We start from the raw sequence: 23156 nt of genomic DNA on the forward strand, positions 1-23156 counted from the left end.
TGTAGGTTTTTCGGGCTATATGGCGATGTTCTAGAAGCATTCTCTCCTGAAGTTTCGCCTGCATCTATGGCAAGCATCCTCAGAGGCTGTGAGGTGATCTTGCCATAGGCGAAACATCAGGAGAGAATGCTTCTAGAACATGGCCATATAGCCCGAAAAACCTACAACAACCCAGAGATTCCAGCCATGAAAGCCTTCGGCAACACATTAAAGTGGATTCATTCTCTAGTGTGATGGATCCAAAATGCCAAGCGCTTCTGGTCCCAAGCATTTCGGAGCATCTTAGAATCATAGAGCTGGGAGAAACCTCGTGGATGGCCACCCAGTCCCACCCCCTGCCAAGAAGCAGAGATATCTCATTCAAAGCACTCCCGACAGATGGCCATCCAGCCTCTGTTTCAAAGCCTCCAAAGAAGGAGGCTCCACCACACTCGGGGGCAAAGGGGCTGCTCAAGCTGGCGCTCGACCGTCTTCCTTGCCAGGCTCGCCTTGGCCAAGGTCTTCTAAGGAGGGCGGCGTTTCGGAAGCCGCCTCCCGGCCACAGCTCCCAGCCCGGGCTTGAAGCGGCTGCCTCATCCCGCCCGCGGCTCCTCTTTCCTGGCCGGCGGGCGGAGTCACGCTGCCTCGGGCGTCCTCAGTGGCGGGGGCGGCAAGAGCAGGGAGAGCCCGGCTGGGCAGCTCAGCGGCGTTGCTATTTTAAAGCCCGTTCCTCCCTCTCCGCCTCTCTCTCTCTCTCTCTCTCTCTCTCTCTCTCTCTCTCTCTTTGCCAGGGGAGTTCCTCCTCCAGTTCAGCAGCATCAGTTTCCAAGCTCTGCACCAGGCGAAGCTCAGAGAGGGAGGGAGAGAGGGAGGGAGGGAGGGAGGGAGGGAGGGAGCCTGGCTGGGAGAGAGGCTTCCCAGAGCTCAGAGCCGTCCTCTTTCCAAGCTGGGAGGCTGCCTCATCCTCAGTTGAGACATCCTTCAAGGCTGCCTTCCGTCTGATGGGATCCCTACAGCTTCCAAGAAGAGCATGTGCCACGGGTGGAGTTTCTCCTGAGAAGCAGTAGTATGAGCGAGTCAGGAGTCCCGTGCCTTCTTGAATGAAACTCCTTCCAGAGAGGAGAGAGAGAGAGAGAGAGACCCACAGAGCCTTCCTTTCCTCGACAGCCCCGTCTTCTTCCCTCAAGCCCAGCCTCCCCGACCTGGCTGAAGACATGGATCAGGATGGCATTGATCTCCACAGGATCTCCCGACAGCCATGTAAGTGTGGGATCGGTGTCACGGGAAAGGAGGAGGAGGATGCCATGCCTTGGTCAATCGGAGACCTAGAGCAGTGCTTCTCAACCTTCCTAATGCTGCAACCCCTTCATACAGTTCCTCGTGTTGTGGTGACCCCAACCATAAAGTTATTTTTGTTGCTACTTCGTAACTGTAATTTTGCTACAGTTATGAATCGTAATGTAAATATCTGATATGTGTTTTCAAATCCCCGATACGTCCAAATTTGAATACTGGTGGGGTTGGGGTTGATTTTGTCATTTGTAGTTGCTGGGATTTATAGTTAACCTACAATCAAAGAGCATTCTGAACTCCATCAAGATGGAATTGAACGAAACTTGTCACACAGAACTCCCATGACCAACAGAAAATATTGGAAGAGTTTGGTAGGCATTGACCTCAAGATTTGGAGTTGTAGTTCACCTACATCCAGAGAGTACTGTGGACTCAAACAATGATGGATCTGGACCAAACTTGGCACAAATACTCAATATGCCCAAATGTGAACACTGGAGTTTGTGGAAAAATGACCTTTCTGATGGTCTTTGGTGCCCCTCTGACACCCTCTCGTAACCCTCCCAGGGGTACCGACCCCCAGGTTGGGAAATGCTGACCTAGAGGTTGAGCGCCTGGACCTGGGGGGTGGCATCAGTCAAGCTAAAAGACATGGTTAGCAATTACTCATTCGTTCAGGGGCACAAGTGATGAATACCTTCCGCTTGTTCCCATCAGACAGAAAGGACCTTCCTCATCAATGCAAAATGACCTGCTGTTTCAAAAAGAAGAGTGATTGTTTCATAGTCATAGCAATCTTTCTGACATTAAATAGCTGGATCAGGCATGGGCCAACTTAGGCCTTTCTTCCAGGTGTTTTGGACTTGAACTCCCACCATTTCCAACAGCCGTAGGCTCCTTCCTTTTTCCTCTCAGTCGCTTAAGCATCACCTTCTCCTCGTTTAAGTGGCTGAGGGGGAAAGGAAGGGGTCTGAGGCTGTTGGGAATGGTGGGAGTTGAAGTTCAAAACATCCGGACGGAGGGCAAAGTTGGCCCATGCCAGCTTGGGAGTTGAAGTCCAAAACACTCAGAGGGAGGGCCCAAATTGGCCCATGCCTGAGCTAGATGCTTTCCCTGGTTTGTGGACACATTTTCAGGAATATATACCAATTAGGAGCTTATCTTTATTGATCCAAGACCAAAGGCAGTTTGCAAGGTATGGCCTCTTGGTGGTGTGTCCAAGCTGCAAAAGAATTTGGGTTTTCAGAAGATGCGTTTCTGTAGATTGGCAGTTCTCAACCTGTGGGTCCCCAGGTGTTTTGGCTTACAACTCCCAGAAATCCCAGCCGGTTTACCAGATGTTAGGGTTTCTGGGAGTTGAAGGCCAAAACATCTGGAGACTCACAGATTGAGAACCACTGCTGTCAATAAACAGAAGGTGTTGCACTCCGTCCAGTGAGCCACGTGCTATAAGGATTATACTGAATCCAAATGGCAAAGAGGAATTGCAGGCGGTGTTAACAGAAGTACTTGGAGTTGGTGTAGCTCATCTGGTATTTACTTTTCTGATTAGCAGAGAGTTGAATTCAAAGTGCTTTAGACATTATTCAATGTTTAATGTTAGTCTTCCAACTTTATTTGCATCTGTTCTCTCTAATGTGTGTAGGGAAATAACTGACAATAGGATCCAGATTGCTTCATGGAATTCACAACACCAATACCCGACATTGATGAAGTAGATAATTAGTTAAGGAATTGAAGAGCATGAGAATTTCTTCAACTAATAAAAATGAAAAATACATTTTAGAAAAATGAGTTCTAGATTTTTGTGTGTGTGTAAGTCAGGAGCAACTTGAGAAACTGCAAGTCGCTTCTGGTTTGAGAGAATTGGCCGTCTGCAAGGACATTGCCCGGGGACGCCCAGATGTTTTACTATCCTGTGCTAGACTTCTCTCATGTCCCTGCATGGGAAGCTGGAGCTGGCAGACAGGAGCTCACGCCACTCACCGGATTCAATGGGTTTAACCCATTGTGCCTCATTTAGAATTGATCTCTAGACTCCCATGATAAATAACCAAATGGGCATATCTTACACATTTATATTTGCAATGAACATCTTTGTGTGTGGGTTGTTGTAGGTTTTTTCGGGCTGTATGGCCATGGTCTAGAGCAGGGGTCCTCAAACTAAGGCCCAGGGGCCAGGTACGGCCCTCCAAGGTCATTTACCCGGCCCTCACTCAGGGTCAACCTAACTCTGAAACGACTTGAAAGCACACAACAACAACAACAATCCTATCTCATCGGCCAAAAGCAGGCACACACTTCCCATGGAAATACTAATACGTTTATATTTGTTAAAATTGTTCTTCATTTTAATTATTGTATTGTTTTTAAGTGGTTTTTTTACACTATAATAAGATACGTGCAGCGTGCATAGCAATTCATTCATATTTTTTTCAAATTATAATCCGGCTCTCCAACAGTTTGAGGGACCTGTGACCTGGCCCTCTGTTTAAAAGGTTTGAGGACCCCTGGTCTAGAGGCATTCTCTCCTGATGTTTCACCTGCATCTATGGCAAGCATCCTCAGAGGTAGTGAGGTCTGTTGGAACTAGGGAAAAGGGTTTTCCTTAGTTCCAGTGATTCCGGCCATGAAAGCCTTCGACAATACATCTTTGTGTGTGTTCAAAAGTTGTCATGGTGGGACACAGATGACATAAACAGTCACCCTTGTAAAGGTAAGTAAAGGTTTTCTCCTGGCATTAAGTCTAGTCATGCCTGACTCTGGAGGTTCTAAGCTAAAGAGCCGGCATTGTCAGTAGACACCTCCAAGATCATGTGGCCAGCATGGCTGCAAGGAGTGTCATTACCTTCCCACTGAAGCGGTACCTATCGATCTACTCACATTTGCATGTTTTCAAACTGCTAGGTTGACAGAAGCTGGGGCTAACAGTGGGAGCTCACCCTGCTCCCTGGATTTGAACCACCAAACGTTTTGGTCAACAAGTTCAGCAGCTCAGTGGTTTAACCTGCTGCACCACCAAGGGGGGGGGGGGTTGTATGGTTCGGCTTTCTTTCTCCTTTTGAATGTGTTGCAGAACTGAGCTGTTGAGCTGGAACGTGCTGAAACACATGACCGTCCAGCTGAACTGTATACAAATGAAGTAAATTTAGAATGGCACAGTTTATAAATTCCAAGCTTGGTAATCAAAATGCCAAATCTGATTGTTTGCTTCTAAGAATAGTAAGGGGAGTCCTTTTCTTTACTCCCTTCTTCCACATTCCCATGAAGTACCAATATCCCAAAGCTGCTTACTAAAACAGTCCTATCCTGAACTGGAGTTCAGCCCAAATCTAAAAGTAACACTGTATGCTCATCAAATATCTTGCCAGCCGGAGCGTCCCCGGCCAGGGCAGTGAAATGAGAGACACTTAGGAAAATTAGTCTGACATGAATCAGCTGTACTTTGGTCCAAAAGATTGCTTCTTTGCTAGATACTGTTACTACTCACTGTGATCAGTATGGAGAAGAAGCAGCGGTTAGCATCATACCAAAGTTTAATGTGAAGGACAGCTTTTAAATAATTTAAAACAAACCGGGCCAAACACAGGAAGCTGATGCTTAGAGTGTATTAATCAATTTGAGAGGTCGATATATAAAGGTACTCAATGACAGACCATTACTCATGGGACATATTGGAAGTGATTTGTTAGTACGTACTTCTATGTGATAGACTTAAGAAATCGCTGCCTAACCCAGAACAAATTAGCAGCAGGCATTTACCGTTTCACTTTATCATGACTTTTGGGCTTTCCTTGATAAAATTAAATACTCATATCAATACAATCATAATACCTGTATTTTCTTCTTTTGGAGTGTATCTACACTGTATAATTAATGCAGACACCACTTTAAATGTCATGACTCAATATTCTGAAATCCTGGGAGTTGAAATCTGGTGAGCTACCAGCACTCTTTGGCATAGAAGGCTAAAGACTCAGGGCCTTTCCACACAGCCATATAACCCAGAATATCAAGGCAGAATAAGCCACAATATCTGCTTTGAAGAAGGTTATTTGAGGGCCCTTCCACATTTTCTGCTTTGATCTGGGTAATATGGGAGTGTAACCCAGTTCAAAGCAGATATTGTGGGATTTTCTGCCTTGATATTCTGGATCATATGGCTGCGTGGAAGGGCACTGAGTCCACTCTGCCATATATCCCAGTTCAGAGCAGATAATGTGGGATTTTATTCAGCTGTGTAAAACTTCCATGATTCCATATCATTGAACCATGGCAATTAAAGTGGTGTCAAGCTGTATTAATTAAACTGTGTACACACACCCATAGTTATTTATCTTTTTGCATAAACACCCACTGATGTATAAATTTAAAAATCAGATTTTAATTGCATCCTGAATATCCCTCCCACTAATTTCACCAGTAAAAGGATTTACAGATTTCCATTCCTTCCGTCGAAGGCAGGAAAGCTTAGAGAAGGCAATGATGCTGGGGAAAATGGAAGGAAAAAGGGAGAGGGGCCGACCAAGGGCAAGATGGATGGATGGTATCCTTGAAGTGACTGGCTTGACCTTGAAGGAGCTGGGGGTGGTGACAGCCGACAGGGAGCTCTGGCATGGGCTGGTCCATGAGGTCACAAAGAGTCGGAAGCGACTGAATGAATGAACAACAACAACATTCCTTCTGTCATGTGAGAAATTGCCACAGTCAGAGCCACATAAAATTCTAATGAATCTGTGTAACATACTACCACAAGAGGTTAGATATCTTATATAAATAATAACATACTAGGCTTTTAAAAGGGACTAGTTATGCTCATTAATAGAATGACCTGAAATCTCAAACTTCTCTAAAAGTCAGGATCATATTAAACAACAGAGGTAAGAAATTTATTCTTATCAGGACCCTTCCACATAGCTGAATAAAATCCCACATTATTTGCTTTGAGCTGGGATATATGGCAGTGTGGACTCAGATAACCCAGTTCAGAGCAGATATTGTGGGATTTTCTGCCTTGATATTCTGGGATATAGGGCTGTGTGGAAGGGCTCTTAGTCTCAAAGGTGCCTTTGGGTTCCTTTATGCTAAAACAAGTAATACTAGCTCCTTGAATATAACAGAAAAGAGACGTTATTCATATCTGTGCAGTGCTTTCCCAGAATATTGAAATATGCTATGAAATAGTTATAAATCTGATTTTCCTGTCACTCTGATTGCCTTTCATGTTGTGACCTCCTCTATATTATGCAGACATTCTGAATATCTTATTGTGATTACATTGGTGCTTGAATTACAGATAGGCAAGTGGCCCTGGAGTCCTTGCATCTTGTGATGAATCCTTAGCTAATTTGTTTAGAAGGTACAAAAAATGAGAATGCTTAAATAAGCATCCAAAGTATATATTTAAGTAAGAACTCCATACATTTTCCAACCATAATCCAAATGCTGGGTCTTCTTTTTTGATTCCATAATTCATCCATTAACTTAGTAAGCAGAGTCAATACAATTAGGATAGTTTGTGCTCATCCAGAATCAAGCAAGAATATGGCTCTGCCAACAAGCACATGCCTCTTGTATCATTTCTCTTCAAAATAGTCAACAATAGAATTTTATAGTCAGATTCTACCTTTACGTATGTAGAGAAATGACCTCAGGACCAGGAATGAGGAGCCTGTCAACATTAGTCATCCCATACTAGTTGGCTGGGGTTGAGGGGCAAACCTCCACAAGATGGCTCACAGACTGGTATTAGCCTGCAGGCCACTGCTTTGAATGATGTTGGTCAAGAGGGCCACATTCTCCCAACCCTAATCAATATAGGTTGTGTGTCCCGCATAAGAGATACTTTGGACCAGAAATATTTTGGATTTCAGATTTGGGGGAAGGGCAGGGATTTAAGAACACCTGCATTTGCATATAATGAGACATCTTGAAGATGGGACCCAAATCTAAACACAAAATTTATTGATGTTTCATATACTACTTATACACACCACCTGAATGTAATTTTATATAGTAATTTTAATAATATTGTGCATGAAGCAAACCTTGTGTACATTGAACCATCAGAAACCTAAAATATCACTATCTCAGCCATCCATGCGGACACTTTTGGATTTTTGAGTTGTTTTGGATTTTTGAATTCCAGACAAGGAATTCTCCGTTTATATTGCATGTTGACTCTAATTTATCTGGAATGCTTGGGACTGGAAGTGTTTTGAATTTTGGATTTTAGAATACTTGTATATGCATATTTTTAATGAGATTTTTCAGAGAAGGGACCCAAGTCTAAACATGAAAGTTATGTATGTTTCATGTATATCTTATACTCATAGCCTAAAGCAGAATTTCTCAAACTGTGCTCCTTCAGATGTTTTGGACTTCAGCTCCCACAATTGCTAACAGCTGGTAAGATAGCCAAGATTTTTGGGAGCTGAAGTCCAAAACACCTTGAGAAACACTGGCCTGAATGAAACTTAATATTATATATATATATAATGATTTTGTGCATGAAACAGAGTTTATCATCAGAACATAAAGATGTCATTATGTCAGCCACAAATTTTGGAATATTTTGGATTTTGGAATCCTGGAGAAGGGATGCTTAACCTGCACCAGTTCTTTAGACCTATGTTGTGAAATACACAAGACTCCCTGCAGTAAGTAGTAGCTCCCAGTTTAGGCCACTGTTTATAACAGTGGTTTTCAACCTGTGGGTCCCCAGATGTTTTGGCCTTCAACTCCCATAAATCCCAACAGCTGGTAAACTGGTTGGGATTTCTGGGAGTTGTAAGCCAAAACGCCTGGGGACCCACAGGTTGAGAACCCCTGGTCTATAAAGTGCTGGACTTCAATTCTTTTACTGCAACAGTGTGGTGCAAAGTTTCTCAGATGTTTTTGGACTTCAGTGCCCACAATTCCTAACAGCTGGTAAACTGGCTAGGATTTCTGGGAGCTGAAGTCCAAAAAAACCAAAAAAAACCTAGAGGAGCACAGTTTCAGAATCACTAGTATAGTGGAAGAAGTTGCTTTTGATGGATTTTCCCAATCTATTTTGATTTCTTAAGGGGACAGACACCTTCACCACTGGCAGCCTGTGTTGGAATATGGTCATTCGGAGCCAGTCTGAATCACTAGCATTCTATCATGTGTTCATAGGTTTGCTAAAGTGAAGAGTAAATATGATAACGGCTTTGCCCACTCTTGTTATAATCTTTCAAACCCATAGGCATGTTATCCTGTGAGGCAAGCATTACTGCATCACTGATAGTTCCCAGTTGCTAGCTCATGTTGATTTCCTTTCTAGCCTCTACTCAGGCTGAAGCACAGCCGTAAAATACCAGTTGGGGGCAGACCAGAGCCAAAGTTGAAAAGGGTAGCATTAATAAATAAACATGCTCCCTTGACACAGCACTGTGTTGTCTACCCAATTAGTATACAAATACCATTGCCCCAGCGTAGAAATTTGGAGACATGTTTAAATACAAAGTTTTCTCTTTTAAAAAATTAAGGTGGTTTAATTGGCAAATAGAAAAAGAGTTCCTCAGACCCACTCGCTGCTTTCATAGGAACAAAAGAACAAAAGCTGGCCAACTTTCAGAAGTGTTCCTTAAGGATATTAGCAAACTGGGCTAAGCTACCATCCTTGTGATAGATGAGGTCTGTATAGCAGCATACTGACTCAATATATTGAGCTTCCATTGATGGTGGGATACCTTCTCCAAGACATGGTCATAAGGTTGGAATTCATTGCAGCGTTTTGTTTTTGTTTGGTTTTTTTGTGTCAGCGACATGCGAAACTGCAAGTCGCTTCTGGTGTGAGAGAATTGGACATCTGCAAGGACATTGCCTGGATGTTTTACCATCCTGTGGGAGGCATCTCTTGTGTCCTCACATGAGAAGCTTGAGCTGACAGGGGAACTTATCCTGCTCCCCGGATTCAAACCGCAGTCCTACTGGCACAAGGGTTTAACCCATTGCACTACTGGAGGCTCCTGTAGTATTCTCATATGCAGCATTTTACCTTCCCTTAATGCACGCCTTGCACAACCTGTGGCACCTCCATGTGTTTTGGACTGGATCTCCCAGAATGCCTGACCATTGGAGAACCTGGCCTGGGTTTCTGGGAGTTGAAATCTAAAACACATGAAGGTCACAGGTTGTATGAGTCTGTCCTGTGTTGGACTATGACTCTGGAAACCAGGATTTGAATTCCTGCTCAGCCCTGAAAACCCATTGACCTTGGGCAAGTTACGCAGTCTGAGCTCCAGAAACCCATGTGATAGCTTTGGCATAATTCAGAAAGTTGTAACTATTCACTTATAGTAGAGCAGGTAAAACATGTACTTGGGACACGAAATCCCCCAGAGGATTTTGGCTCAAGTCAACTCCTGAATTTAGAACCTCACAATAGTCTGGTTCTCAATGAAAAGTTAAATCTTCATCTGGGCTACACATACTTGAGTTCATATAATGGTAGGATACTCCACAAACGCCCACCGATCCATGGCTATCTTTCTGTTATACTAACTAAGATTTTCTGAGTATATGTCAGGCATGGGTAGGACCAAAGAATCCCCACCCCTTTCTGAAGCAACTGGGAAGTGATTTCTTTCAAGTTACTGGAAATGCTACTTCCATTTTAAAAAACAAAAACTTTATTTGGGGATTTTGGGAATTGTAGTCCATGCAGTGATTCCCCATAAACAATTAACCACACCTCTCTTTTGATTGATATCATGTATGATTGATCTTTGAAGGCACCATGGTTTCAGCAGTGAAATTGGCTACTATTAGATCATACACTAGGTCTGATTCTTAGTATAGAACACCTGTAAGTTGAACAAGAGACATCTCTGCTTTTTTTCCCCCATGTCAGGAGTAACTTGAGAAACTGCAAGTCACTTCTGGTGTGAGAGAATTGGCCGTCTGCAAGGAAGTTGCGCAGAGGATGCCTGGTCGTTTTGATGTTTTACCATTCTTATGGGAGGCTTCTCTCATGCCCCCACATGAGTAGCTGGAACTGACAGAGGGAGCTCATCCACGCTTTCTCTAGATTTGAACCTCTGACCTGTCGGTCTTCAGTCCTGCTGGCACAAGAGTTTAACCCATTGCGCCACCGGGAGCTCTCTGCTATGCTACTATAAAATAATGTGTGATATTGGCCCTTAGAAAACATTTTTATCATGTGCAATGAATGCACACAAGAGGAAGATTATCATACCCATGTGTTCATTTTAATATAATAAAATGGCTTATATTTGTAGCTGCAGACAAAAAAGGTTCTACATTCATTCAAGAGCCCTGGAAAAGCTATGTGTACAAAAAGTTGTAAAAGGTTAATTTAGGCATTTGTAGACAGCATAAATGCACGTTCCTCGACCCAACGAAGAAGTTAGTCTTCTAGATACCAAATGACCTTGCTTACTCATTCAACCAACTAGAGGAGATGAGAACTTGGAATCATTGCATACTAATTTATCAGATTTGATGTACCCAGCAGCATTTACTCCCTTGATAATAGGGTTTTGGAGTGGATTAGAGGAAAGCAATATATTTCAAAACATACATTCATATGCAGGATCTAGACCTCCACCATGTCTTGCATTCAGATTTGCACTCCTAGAGATTCAGACTTTATTAGAGTAACTTACACTAATAAAATTATAAAGAGGTAGTCCCATAATCTTTCTGAAAGGCAAAATAAGACCAAGGACTAATGTGGGGAAAAGAATAAAGAAAAAAATACTTTCTTTTATAAAGAGAGCTGGGGATGTAGGGCTTTTCGGATCCTTGTTAGCTCATGGTCAGAGTTAATTTGTATTAGTGACTTTGATACTTGTGTTTTAGTTTAGCAGTTAGAAAAAAGGAACAGATACCAAAGTCAAGAACTGATTGGGGAGATGAGTTTCCCTCTGTACACATGGAGCTACAATCATTGGTAGAGATGATGTGATTTCAAAGACTACTGTCACCAGAATACACCAAATGTTTCAAAAGTGGACTTTCACTGATGTAATAGTATGTCCCCTTTCCCTTTGCCTCTCCATTCATGCTCCAAGGATTTTTCAATCTTTGGGGAAAAATTTGGGGTGTTTTAGGCCTACAGGGGCAAAGGAGAACCTATTTTTTTCCAGGTTCGTTAAACTAGTACGGTTCCCCTTCACACCCATTGAATCAGCAGCTATGGATTCAATCACCCACATCTTGAAACTAGTCTTTAAAAATCCCAAATGCAAATGTTGATGTTGTTATTTTATATAAGGGGCTCAATTTTACTATGCCACTGTATATAATGGGATTTGAGAATCCATGGATTTTAGTTTTTAGGGGGTGGGGGGTGGTTCTTTAACCAAGCCCCAGCAGGTACTAATGAGCCCACTCTATACACAGTCCAGAGGCTATATTCAGTGGCGTCTATGATCACAGATCATGGGCTTTGGTGAAGTAGTCTGCCTGATTGCTTTGACATGGAATCTTAGGACACTGCTGATAGAAGAAGATTCCATGAGTTCAGGGTAAACAAGTGAATTTCAGGTCTTGCAGTCACATTCATTTTCCCTCACTTTCTCTTTAATTGGTTTTTTTGTGGGTAAAAAATCATCCCATTTTGAATTAGAACTTCAGAACAAGCTAATGGCTTTGTCTTCTTTATTCCATTTCGGTACTTGCCAGCACAGTAGCTATTTTCATCACAAATTAAAGTGACAAAGTATCTCATGATAGTAATTAATCAATAGTGACAAGAAACTAATAACCTCTTTGATTTAATTAGTTGTCCATTGCCATTCCTAAAGCTGACAATCATGCACGTCATAAACTTCATATATTAATTTGAAATAATAACCTGTTCCTTTATGGAAACTGAAACATGTTCAGCACAATACAACAGGTACATTCTGAGGAAGGATCACTGGGAGTTTATTCCTTTCAGACTTTTCATTGAGCTTTTTATAACAAGGCAGGGTTGTTTGCCAGCAGGGTTGGGAAACTAACAGGTTGCTGTGAGTTTTCCAGGCTGTGTGGCCATGTTCCAGAAGTATTTTCTCCTGACGTTTCACCCACATCTATGACAGGCATCCTCACAACCTCTGAGGATGCCTGCCATAGATGTGGGTGAAATGTCAGGAGAGAATGCTTCTGGAACATGGTATAGCCTGGAAAACTCACAGCAACCCAGTGATTCCATCCATGAAAGCCTTCGACAACAAACTAACAGGTCTTTGATTGCTCAAAGGGCATTGGAATTTGAAACATTGGTTTGCAATTTGCACAAGTTTAGGTAACAAAAGAATACAGAAAAATGGCAATTTAAGGGGAAACTGTCCTGCACTGTTTAGAAGGTCTTTCAAAAAATCGCATCTTTTATTATAGTATGTGGGAGAGCATTCATATGCCATTAACATTATTGCTGGATGGCAGGATTCACTTCCAGGAAGAAGGAAAAATATGCTTTCTTGTTTGTAAAGTGCTTCTCTGAAACAGAATTAGTGTTTGGGGGACATAGTTTTACTGCAGAAAGGTAGGATTAAAACACCCACATTTACTAAAGTTATCATATGTCATTTTTAACTAGTATCATGAAACACAGGAGTCCCTGGTGGCACAAGAGGTTAAACTTTTGTGCCAGCTGAACTTCTGACAAAAGGTCAGCAGTTTGAATCTGGGAAGCGGGGTGAGCTCCTGTCTGTCAGCTCCAGCTTCCCATGCAGGTACATGAGAGAAGCTTCCCATAGGATGGTAAAACATTTGGGCGTTCCTTGGGCAACATCCTTGCAACCAGTCAGTTCTCTCACACAAGAAGCGACTTGCAGTTTCTCAAGTCACTCCTGACATGAATGGTGATTAGTGCTGTTCTGAAATGATAAAGTTCCTTTCATGATCATTTTGTCCCTGTTTCTTGATATTCTTTCTTAGACCTTTGGGGGAAAACATGATGTGAAACTGTTTGCTCAGGAGATTGGTGTCAAATGCATAGTGGATAAGTTGTATCAGAATGTAGAGGAATTTGTGCATCCAAAAATATACAATCGTCATTACAAGAATACTGTGGGAAAGATGATAGAAGCATATCTTGATACAGATATCATCTAACCATAGTGCATTACTTTTTGTGGGATAATTTGTATGAACATCCCAATGAACATGCTGTCCCAACTAGTCATACATGACTAGAGACAAGTTGGGACCAAAGTGTTCTGGTCACCCCATTTAGAAGGATGGTTATATTAGCCTTGATGAATTAGATAGCATCAAAATAACTTTCCTTCGGTAAAGTGCAAAGATCTGGTATACATAAGCCATTGGCTATAACATTTCTTTTCCTGAAAACTTACTATAGACTGAAACCAGTTTGTATAAGGCTTCATCTCTATAACAATAACAACAACAACAACACTTTATTTGTATTTCGCCTTATCTCCCCGAGGGGACTCAGTGTGGATTCCATCATATAAAGACAAAGGCAAACATTAAATGACACACAAATACACAGATAAAGGTAAAGGCTTCCCCTTCATCTCTGGCTCTGGGGTGGTGGTGCTCATCTCCATTTCTAAGCCAAAGAGCCTGCATTGTCCATAGACACCTCCTAGGTCATGTGGCCGGCATGACTGCATGGAGCCATTTACTTTCCTGCTGAGGCAATACCTATTGATCCACTCACATTTGCATGTTTTCGGTCTGCTAGGTCGGCAGGAGCTGGGGCTAACAACGGGAGCTCACGCTGCTCCCCGGATTCAAACCTGCAACCTTTCGTTCAACAAGTTCAGCAGCTCAGTGCTTTAACTCACTGCACCACCGGGGGCTCCCACTTAATATTAATTCATTCAATATTTTTTACAGGTATATGTGTACACATATGTCCCCTACACACAAACATGCATAGACCTGTTTCTGGCATTGCTTTAAAGATATGGAATATCTGTGTAATTTCAATGACGGCAATTTTTAGAACTTTTCATAAGACACAAACAATTTAATTTATATTTAGTACAATATATTTTGATTCTCTCATGGGAATCTTTGTGAATAAATGTCCTGTGCACAGATGTGGGAGCAGTTGCCAGTGGGCTGGGAAATGGAAACTCTGGCTTTCCACATTAATAACCCCAAAATATCCATCCAGATCCATGAGAAAAAAGTCCAGAATCTGTAGTTCTGCAGTACCTTGATGGGAACCAACTAAAATGGCACAGACACATTTGAGTTCTAGAGAACACTTCCTCAGACTGGAAAGCATCAAAAGCTATATGTTTCTTCATTATCTATGTTGAAGGAGAGTTGGGTGCAATGCAGTACAACACCTATATATGATAGGGATACATTTCCTTATGTCACATAGATATGCAAAACTGTACACAATAGCAAACCATTTTATTTTCAATGGGATGAACAATGAAGTCACTGAGAAGAGGGTGTAACTTGTATGGGAAGCTCTATGCAAATAAGAGAAACCTGGGATCAGTGAAAGCACGTAAAAAGATTCTCCGCTTGCCAACACCCAAAGGGATTGGTAGATGTAATTTCTGGTTGCTTGATATTGCATCATGATCATCAGGATCTGATGATGATGTAACTGGGATAGGACCATGAGCAGTGAGTTTTGGATCTACATCAGATGCCTTGATTTTTATTTTATTTAAAGTGTTATTTCTTTAAATGTTTTGCCAGTTGCTTAAGAGTTCCAAGCCCTTGAGTTCCAGTTAACTGATAGTCTACTGTATGTGGGTTTTGTGGATATAGGGATCATACTGTATAGAGCAGTGGTTCCCAACCTTTTATTTATTTATTTATTTATTTATTTATTTAGCCAGGGACCACTTGAAAAGGGACTACTTTGACCAGGGACCACTCTCCAACCTTAGCACCAAAAGGGTTATGAATCGGTTTTTGGTCAACTTTAGATTTGGTTCGGTTATTTGGGGTGCTGATTCAAACAATTGCATTGGATAGACCATATCAGCTCTAGTTTCTGATACAGGACATATGCCATCCAGTAGTCTCCATCTGCTCGCACACAGAAAACCATATTTAATAATCTAGAGCTGATGTGGTAATAGTAATCTTTCATCGGTAGTTAGCCTCTCCCCTCCCTACATCCCCATTGCCTCAGCACTGTAAGAGGGTTTCATGAAACCAGTTGCTCTTGTTGCCGGGTGGTTTCAAGGTAACGGTGTGGTAATGGTGAGCCGCGGACCATATTTTTGTTTTTATGGACCACAGGTTGGGAGCCACTGGTATAGAGATTGTGAGAATACATGTGACACATGGGGTAATTGGCACTCAAGTGTCACTCTTGGTCTAAATATGGCCCAAGGTATGGTAACATTTTGGGCTGTGCTTTTTTAACATTTAGGAATGCACTGACAGGCCTGTTGTGCTTGGGAAAGGTAACAATTAGGGTGTCTCTAAGTACTGATGATAAACATGGCTCTTTTAGCTAGCACTCAAACAAGTGGTTGTATCCTAGATTTTAATCATTTGAAGTGTGTCTTAGAATCATAGAATCATAGAATCAAAGAGTTGGAAGAGACCTCATGGGCCATCCAGTCCAACCCCCTGCCAAGAAGCAGGAATATTGCATTCAAATCACCCCTGACAAATGGCCATCCAGCCTCTGCTTAAAAGCTTCCAAAGAAGGAGCCTCCACCACACTCCGGGGCAGAGAGTTCCACTGCTGAACGGCTCTCACAGTCAGGAAGTTCTTCCTAATAGTTCTTCTTGAGTACTACTGTGCAAATAGTAGTGTAAGCATTAGCAATAATAAAATATGAAATATTTGCATAGCTTTTGTCTTTGTCTTGTAGTGAAAATTTAGAACCACAAAAGGTGAGTCCTTGGAAGAAGTGAAGATTACTGGTAGTTAGTTTGCTTGCACCTTATTCTGATCGCTAACCTAGTTGGTTATTCCAGATCATTTTGATTATTTAAATTATTTATTCAAATAAAATGCTATTTCATTTTATTTTATCTCTGTTTATGATTTTATGATTTGATCTTATTATATTTTGTTCATCTTATGGTAATATGTAAGCAATATTGTAAACTGCTTCAGGTGTTTTGGGGATGGAAAGTGGTGTGTAGACATGGCTTTTCTTCTTTGTTGTTATTGCTGTCCTCATCAGCATCTTCAGTTTCTCTGTTTTGAATTAATAGATAGCTTTGCTGTCATCTCTGCAGCATTTTGGACTGAGAATCCCATTTTAGCTTCCCGTTCCATCTGGATAATTTCCTGCTTGGAGCCCAATGCTATTTTCTTAAGTCTCCTCTTCAATTGCATTCATGTAATATGCCAGCTCAGCGCCTGTTACAGCCTTTTTTCAAGGCGCACTCTTTTTCATTTATCACGTCTCTTTCAGTCGGTATGCCAGATAACATTACTCTACATAAAACTCCTTCTTATCGCACTTACTGCATCCTTTCACTGCTACCATCCACCTCAAATATCTGTATAATTTCAAAATGTAGTTTTGTTTACAAAAGGGGGAAATATAACTGTAATGGATGGTGTAAAATGTGATGGGCTTTAATGTAATATATGATAATTCTTGTTTATATTATTGACTTTATTCGTGTTGATATTTTTTCATTCTGAAACAAAAAAGAAATTACTGTTTGGTCCTGGCATAAAATTAAAAAGATAAGATTTGAGTAATACCTTTACTGGTCACCAATAAAAATACACCTTTCCATACAAAAAAAGTTTGTATTTTCATGGTTCCATAGAGCTATTTAATAGCTCTACAGTCTCTAGAAAGTCACAACTCCCATTAAAACTAGTAGAGCTTCCATTAGTTGCCCCAACTAAAGTGTTGTATGATTTCATTCAGTAGAAAGATCGTGGCATAATCTTTTCCATACTTTTCTGAATTATTGCCCAGAAGAACAGTAGATTATTTAACTCTCAAGTTATTTATATTCATGTGGGACTACCTTGACAGATACTTGTCAGTTTTTTCAGGTTATTTCATCTGAAAACTTGTTCTCCTGGACTTGGAAAGATAGCAAAATGGCAATGCATTCTTTTGGACCATCACTTAATTGCAGAGTGGTGGTATTATTTCCTGTGTTTGATTTCTCACATTATAGGCCTAGAGAGAACATTTATCTAGGTGTTTTCTAGGACCTCCAGGCTAATTCTATGATATTCAAAATTCTTTGTACATAAAGGAAAGTGTGTTAAATTTGCTCACATAACAAGGAGGCCTAATGTATTTATTATTTAAACTTTTCCTGAAGCCCTTGGTTTCCTTGGGCGCTAATCCTTGACAGGATAGCATTGCTAATATTGCACTACTCCCCTTATTAACTTTTTTATAGGAATAATGTGTTTGGGGGGGGGGACATAGTGGAGAATGGAGGATAACATATAATGGTTATCTTGGGCATCCTAGTGTCCTTCCATATCAACCACCAGAAGTGGTCTGGGATTTCTCTGCTGCAGGCCCCTTCCACACAGCTGAATAAAATCCCACATTATCTGCTTTGAACTGGAATAAATGGCAGCATGGACTCAGATAACTCAGTTCAAAGGAGATATTGTGGGATTTTCTGCCTTGATGTTCTGGGTTATATAGCTGTGTGGAAGGGCCCACAGATCCCTGGAGAATCTTCTTAAAAGGAACAATGAAACCACTATGGCCACAATGCCACAATGTTAAGTGGTTTCCAACCTTTTTTTTTTTTACTAGGGACCACTTTGATCAGTTTTTGGACAACTTTAGATTTGGTTTGATTATTTGGGGTGCTGGTTCAGAAAGCTGCATTGGATAGACCATATTAGCTCTAGTTTCTGATACAGAACATATGCCATCCAGTATCTGCCATCTGCTCGTCCACAGAAAACCATATTTAATAAGCCTCAGCACTATAATAGGGTTTTGTGAGACTGGTTGCTCTTGTTACAACAGTGTAGTAACGTGAGGCCACAGACCATATTTTAGTTCCTACAGACTACTGCTGGTCCATGGACCACAAGTTGGAAACTACTGATTTAGAATGAGATATTTATACTCCAAGTGGTTACTAAATCATAGAGGGATCGAGATGCAGTAAAGATAATTTAATCTGAGGGAAAAATTGACCCAACAATGGTACAATGCTTGAGAGCCATAAAGATGTCCAATAAGCTCCAAACAAAACAAAAAAAGATTGATAATCAGCATAATGTAGTGGTTTGGGTGTTAGATTAGGTCATTGGGGTGCTAGAATTTTGATCCCTGCTCATCCATAAGAACCCACTGGGTGACCATGTGACCCTCAAAGCAAGGCTAAGACAAACCATTTCTGAACAAATCTTGTGAAGAAACCTTCAGCATATGTCAGGAATGAAAACGCACACAACACCAGGACTAATATAGTGCAATTGCATCATGTAATAAACCCCCGGGTTTCATTTACATACAGAGCAAAAAGTGAACATACTGGGATGAAAAATTGACATAAAATTTTAAAAATCCATAGGATGGTCCTATTTCTTCATAAGGTGAATGCTGTAGGCCTGTTTGATCAAGAAAAAATTTGTTTCTAAAATCGATTTGTAATTGGGGTGTTTTTTTGTTTCGATATTTAAAATATTTACAAAACTTTCCAAAAAAATGTTTTGTTATTTACGAAATTTCGTAAATATTTACAAAACATTTTGTAAGTGTGAATGTTGCAGTAATGGTCACCTTGATTAGCATTGAATGGCTTTCATTTCTCCCACCCTGGACATTCCATAGATAAACTCCATTTGCCTAGTTTCCAACAGACCTCTGAGGATGCCTGCCATAGATGTGGGCAAAATGTCAGGAGAGAATGCTTCTGGAACATGGTCATACACTCATACAGCCCTGAAAACTCACAGCAAAAGAGCCTGGATGGATGCAGCCTTCAATTTGTGGCAATCAGATGGTATTGTTGGTCTCATCTCAGGCGGGCCACGGAGGCAGAGCCGGCGCTGCAGGAATCCCCTCCCCGGCTCCTGCGCTCCGGCTCCTGCGCCCTCCTCTTCCTCCTCCTCCTCCCAGCTGTGTTGCAGGAAGCCGATTGGATGGCGCGCGGAGGCCAGTTGTAAGGGTGAGCGCGCGCGCGCCATCCAATCGGCTCCGGCTCCTGCGCCCTCCTCCTCCTCCTCCTCCTCCTCCCAGCTGTGCCAGGAGGAGGAGGAGGAGGGCGCAGGAGCCGGAGCCGATTGGATGGCGCGCGCGCGCTCACCCTTACAACCGGCCTCCGCGCGCCATCCAATCGGCTCCGGCTCCTGCGCCCTCCTCCTCCTCCTCCTCCTCCTGGCACTTCCTGGCTGCAACACAGCTGGGAGGAGGAGGAGGAGGAGGAGGAGGGCGCAGGAGCCGGAGCCAATTGGATGGCGTGCGGAGGCCGGTTGTAAGGGTGAGCGCGCGCGGGCCGGGCACCCAACAGGCAGGGGCGGTGCTTGGCTCACTGGGTGTGCGCTCGCGCCGCCCCTTCGCCCCGCCCGCCCCATTTACTGCTGGGGTGCTTGGGAGCGCCGGATTGGCTCCCAGGCACCAGCAGCACTCAGCAGCCTCCATCCCATTAACGACACGAGCTGAAGCTCGTAAAATATATGGGGCTGCTGTTTCGATATTTTTAAACCCTTCCGGGTTTAAAAATGTGTTTTGAAATCGCGTCGGATGTGGTAAAAATAACGAATTAATAACGAAATAACGAATTAATGAACGAAACCGCACAGGCCTAGAATGCTGTTTTCCATCTTGTTTATTGGTCCATTGGAGCAGGAGTGAGGAAGTTTCGTCTTACTGATGCCTCTTTGACTGGATGTCCAGGGAGAAGGAAGTCCCAAACACCTGGAAGGGCCAAAGGTTCACCACAAGATAGTTTGAATGTGGTGTGATTTTAGAAATAGATGTATCTTGAAAAAATTGAAGCCAGGCTCGTATTTTCAACAGCTTATTTTTTTCACCAAAAAAAAAAAAAGATGAAGGAATTTTTAACAGGATCACAGTGAGCAACTGGAAACAAGGATGTTAATGCATTCCAAGGAAAATTGATCCATTCTAGCATAAGTTTTCATTTTAGAAAGAAAGCTGCCATAGTAAGATATGCCCTTCCCCCATAAGGCTAATAGTCCCGTTGGAATAATTTTGTCAGGATTATGACTGAAAGAGAAAGGTTAAACTCCCCTTTCTGTACATTGCCAGCCTGATGACACTTTCCCCCATATCCCTGCTATTAAATTAAAAATAGACCTCATATGGTTTCAAGTGGCACATTTAGTTTTGCCCTCATTCATTAGTGAAAATTGCTTTATTGCTTAATATAGCTGTTGGCACAGCATCTTCTGTTTGGTCTAAAGAAAGCAAAGGGTTCTCTAGCATTTAATTGTCAGGCCAAAAAATCATGTTGCTGATTAATGACAAGCAAAATGTTCCCCTGAAATAATGCTACCTCCCTTTGTTTGTAATATTTAAGCCATTTTTCATTCATGTAGTATAGTTAAGCCTGCCAAAAAGGTATCAGATAAATGCTTGTATTCCACGTTCCATTTTCAGACATTTAGGCTAAAATGTTAGGAGTCTTTGGAAGAATATGAGATGAAGTTAATAAAGGAGAGAAAAAACATTTTTTAAAAAACTGTTGAAAGTGTTTCTTTATTTAAAAAAAACATATTGAATGTCCTGTCAGTCAATTTAGACCTCTACATTTCTCTTTATATGTTTTGATGAACTTTATTTATTTATAGCATTTCTACCCCGCCTTTCTCCACTCAGGGGGGCAACTATTCAATGCCTTCAAAAAACAATATACAATTAAAAACATTTAAATAGAATTAGAAAATACAGTAAAACATTTAAAATATATAAAACAATGTCTTCACTGTTAACCACATTATCAAAAGTCATAGTCTGGGCCGTACCAATAGTTATTGCACATAATTCCATATTTATATATTGTACAAGATGAAATGGACTGGAATGGGCCACTTCACATCAGATGACCACCAGATCTACTACTGCGGACAAGAGGAACATCGAAGAAATGGAGTAGCCTTCATAATTAATAAGAAATTCGCTAAAGCGGTGCTTGGATACAACCCAAAAAATGACAGAATGATCTCAATTCGAGTGCAAGGAAAGCCTTTCAACATCACAGTGATCCAAATATACGCCCCAACCACAGCTGCTGAAGAAGCAGAAGTAGATCAGTTCTATGAGGATCTGCAGGACCTACTGGATAATACACCAAAAAGAGACATTATTTTCATTACAGGAGACTGGAATGCCAAGGTGGGAAGTCAAATGACAACTGGGATCACAGGCAAGCATGGTTTGGGAGAACAAAATGAAGCGGGACGCAGGCTGATAGAATTCTGCCAGGAAAACTCGCTGTGTATAACGAATACTCTCTTCCAACAACCTAAAAGACGGCTTTATACATGGACCTCACCAGATGGTCAACACCGAAATCAGATTGACTACATCCTTTGCAGCCAAAGGTGGCGGACATCCATCCAGTCAGTGAAAACAAGACCTGGGGCTGACTGTAGCTCAGATCACGAACTTCTTATTGCCCAATTTAGAATAAAACTAAAGAGATCAGGGAAAATACACAGACCAGTTAGATATGATCTCACTAACATTCCTAGCGAATATACAGTGGAAGTGAAGAACAGATTTGAAGGACTAGATTTAGTAAACAGAGTCCCAGAAGAACTATGGACAGAAGTCCGCAACATTGTTCAGGAAGCGGCAACAAAGTACGTTCCAAAGAAAAAGAAAACCAAGAAGGCAAAATGGTTGTCTGCTGAGACACTGGAAGTAGCCCAAGAAAGGAGGAAAGCAAAAGGAAACAGTGAAAAGGGGAGATATGCCCAGTTAAATGCGCAATTCCAGAGGTTAGCCAGAAGAGATAAGGAACTATTTTTAAATAAGCAATGCATGGAAGTGGAAGAAGACAACAGAATAGGAAGGACAAGAGACCTCTTCCAGAAAATTAGAAACATTGGAGGTAAATTTCAGGCAAAAATTGGTATGATAAGAAACAAAGATGGCAGGGACCTAACAGAAGCTGAAGAGATCAAGAGAAGGTGGCGAGACTATACAGAAGATCTGTATAGGAAGGATAACAATATCGAGGATAGCTTTGATGGTGTGGTGAATGAATTAGAACCAGACATCCTGAGGAGTGAGGTTGAATGGGCCTTAAGAAGCATTGCTAACAACAAGGCAGCAGGAGATGATGGGATCCCAGCTGAACTGTTTAAAATCTTAAAAGATGATGCTGTCAAGGTGATGCATGCCATTTGCCAGCAAATATGGAAAACACAAGAATGGCCATCAGACTGGAAAAAATCAACTTATATCCCCATACGAAAAAAGGGAAATGCGAAAGACTGCTCAAACTTCCGTACAGTGGCCCTTATTTCTCATGCCAGTAAGGTAATGCTCAAGATCCTGCAAGGAAGACTCCAGCAATACATGGAGCGAGAGTTGCCAGATGTTCAAGCTGGGTTTAGAAAAGGCAGAGGAACCAGAGACCAGATTGCCAATATCCGCTGGATAATGGAGAAAGGCAGGGAGTTTCAGAAAAACATCTACTTCTGCTTCATTGACTATTCTAAAGCCTTTGACTGTGTGGATCATAATAAATTGTGGCAAGTTCTTAGTGGGATGGGCATACCAAGCCACCTTGTCTCTCTCCTGAGGAATCTGTACAAGGACCAAGTAGCAACAGTAAGAACTGACCACGGAACAACAGACTGGTTCAAGATTGGGAAAGGCGTACGGCAAGGCTGCATGCTCTCACCCAACCTTTTTAACTTGTATGCAGAACACATCATGCGATGTGCGGGGCTGGATGAATGCAAAGCTGGGGTGAAAATTGCTGGAAGAAACATTAACAACCTCAGATATGCAGATGAC

At 41.9% G+C, this 23156-nt stretch overlaps 1 protein-coding gene across 4 annotated transcripts in view; it reads left to right on the forward strand.

The window, feature by feature from the left end:
* Positions 1–849: 849 nt before the first annotated feature.
* ANO1 (anoctamin 1) overlaps positions 850–23156 on the forward strand; it is a 157652-nt gene continuing 135345 nt past the window's right edge. For all 4 annotated transcript variants that reach the window (XM_060765422.2, XM_060765431.2, XM_067462705.1 and 1 more), the window contains exon 1: positions 850–1239. In XM_060765422.2, the coding sequence (XP_060621405.2) occupies positions 1080–1239 (160 nt within the window). In that variant the 5' untranslated portion in view covers positions 850–1079. The remainder of the gene's footprint in view (positions 1240–23156) is intronic.

This window comes from Anolis sagrei, chromosome 1, assembly GCF_037176765.1.
Source record: "Anolis sagrei isolate rAnoSag1 chromosome 1, rAnoSag1.mat, whole genome shotgun sequence".
In the NCBI taxonomy this organism is placed as follows: domain Eukaryota; kingdom Metazoa; phylum Chordata; class Lepidosauria; order Squamata; family Dactyloidae; genus Anolis; species Anolis sagrei.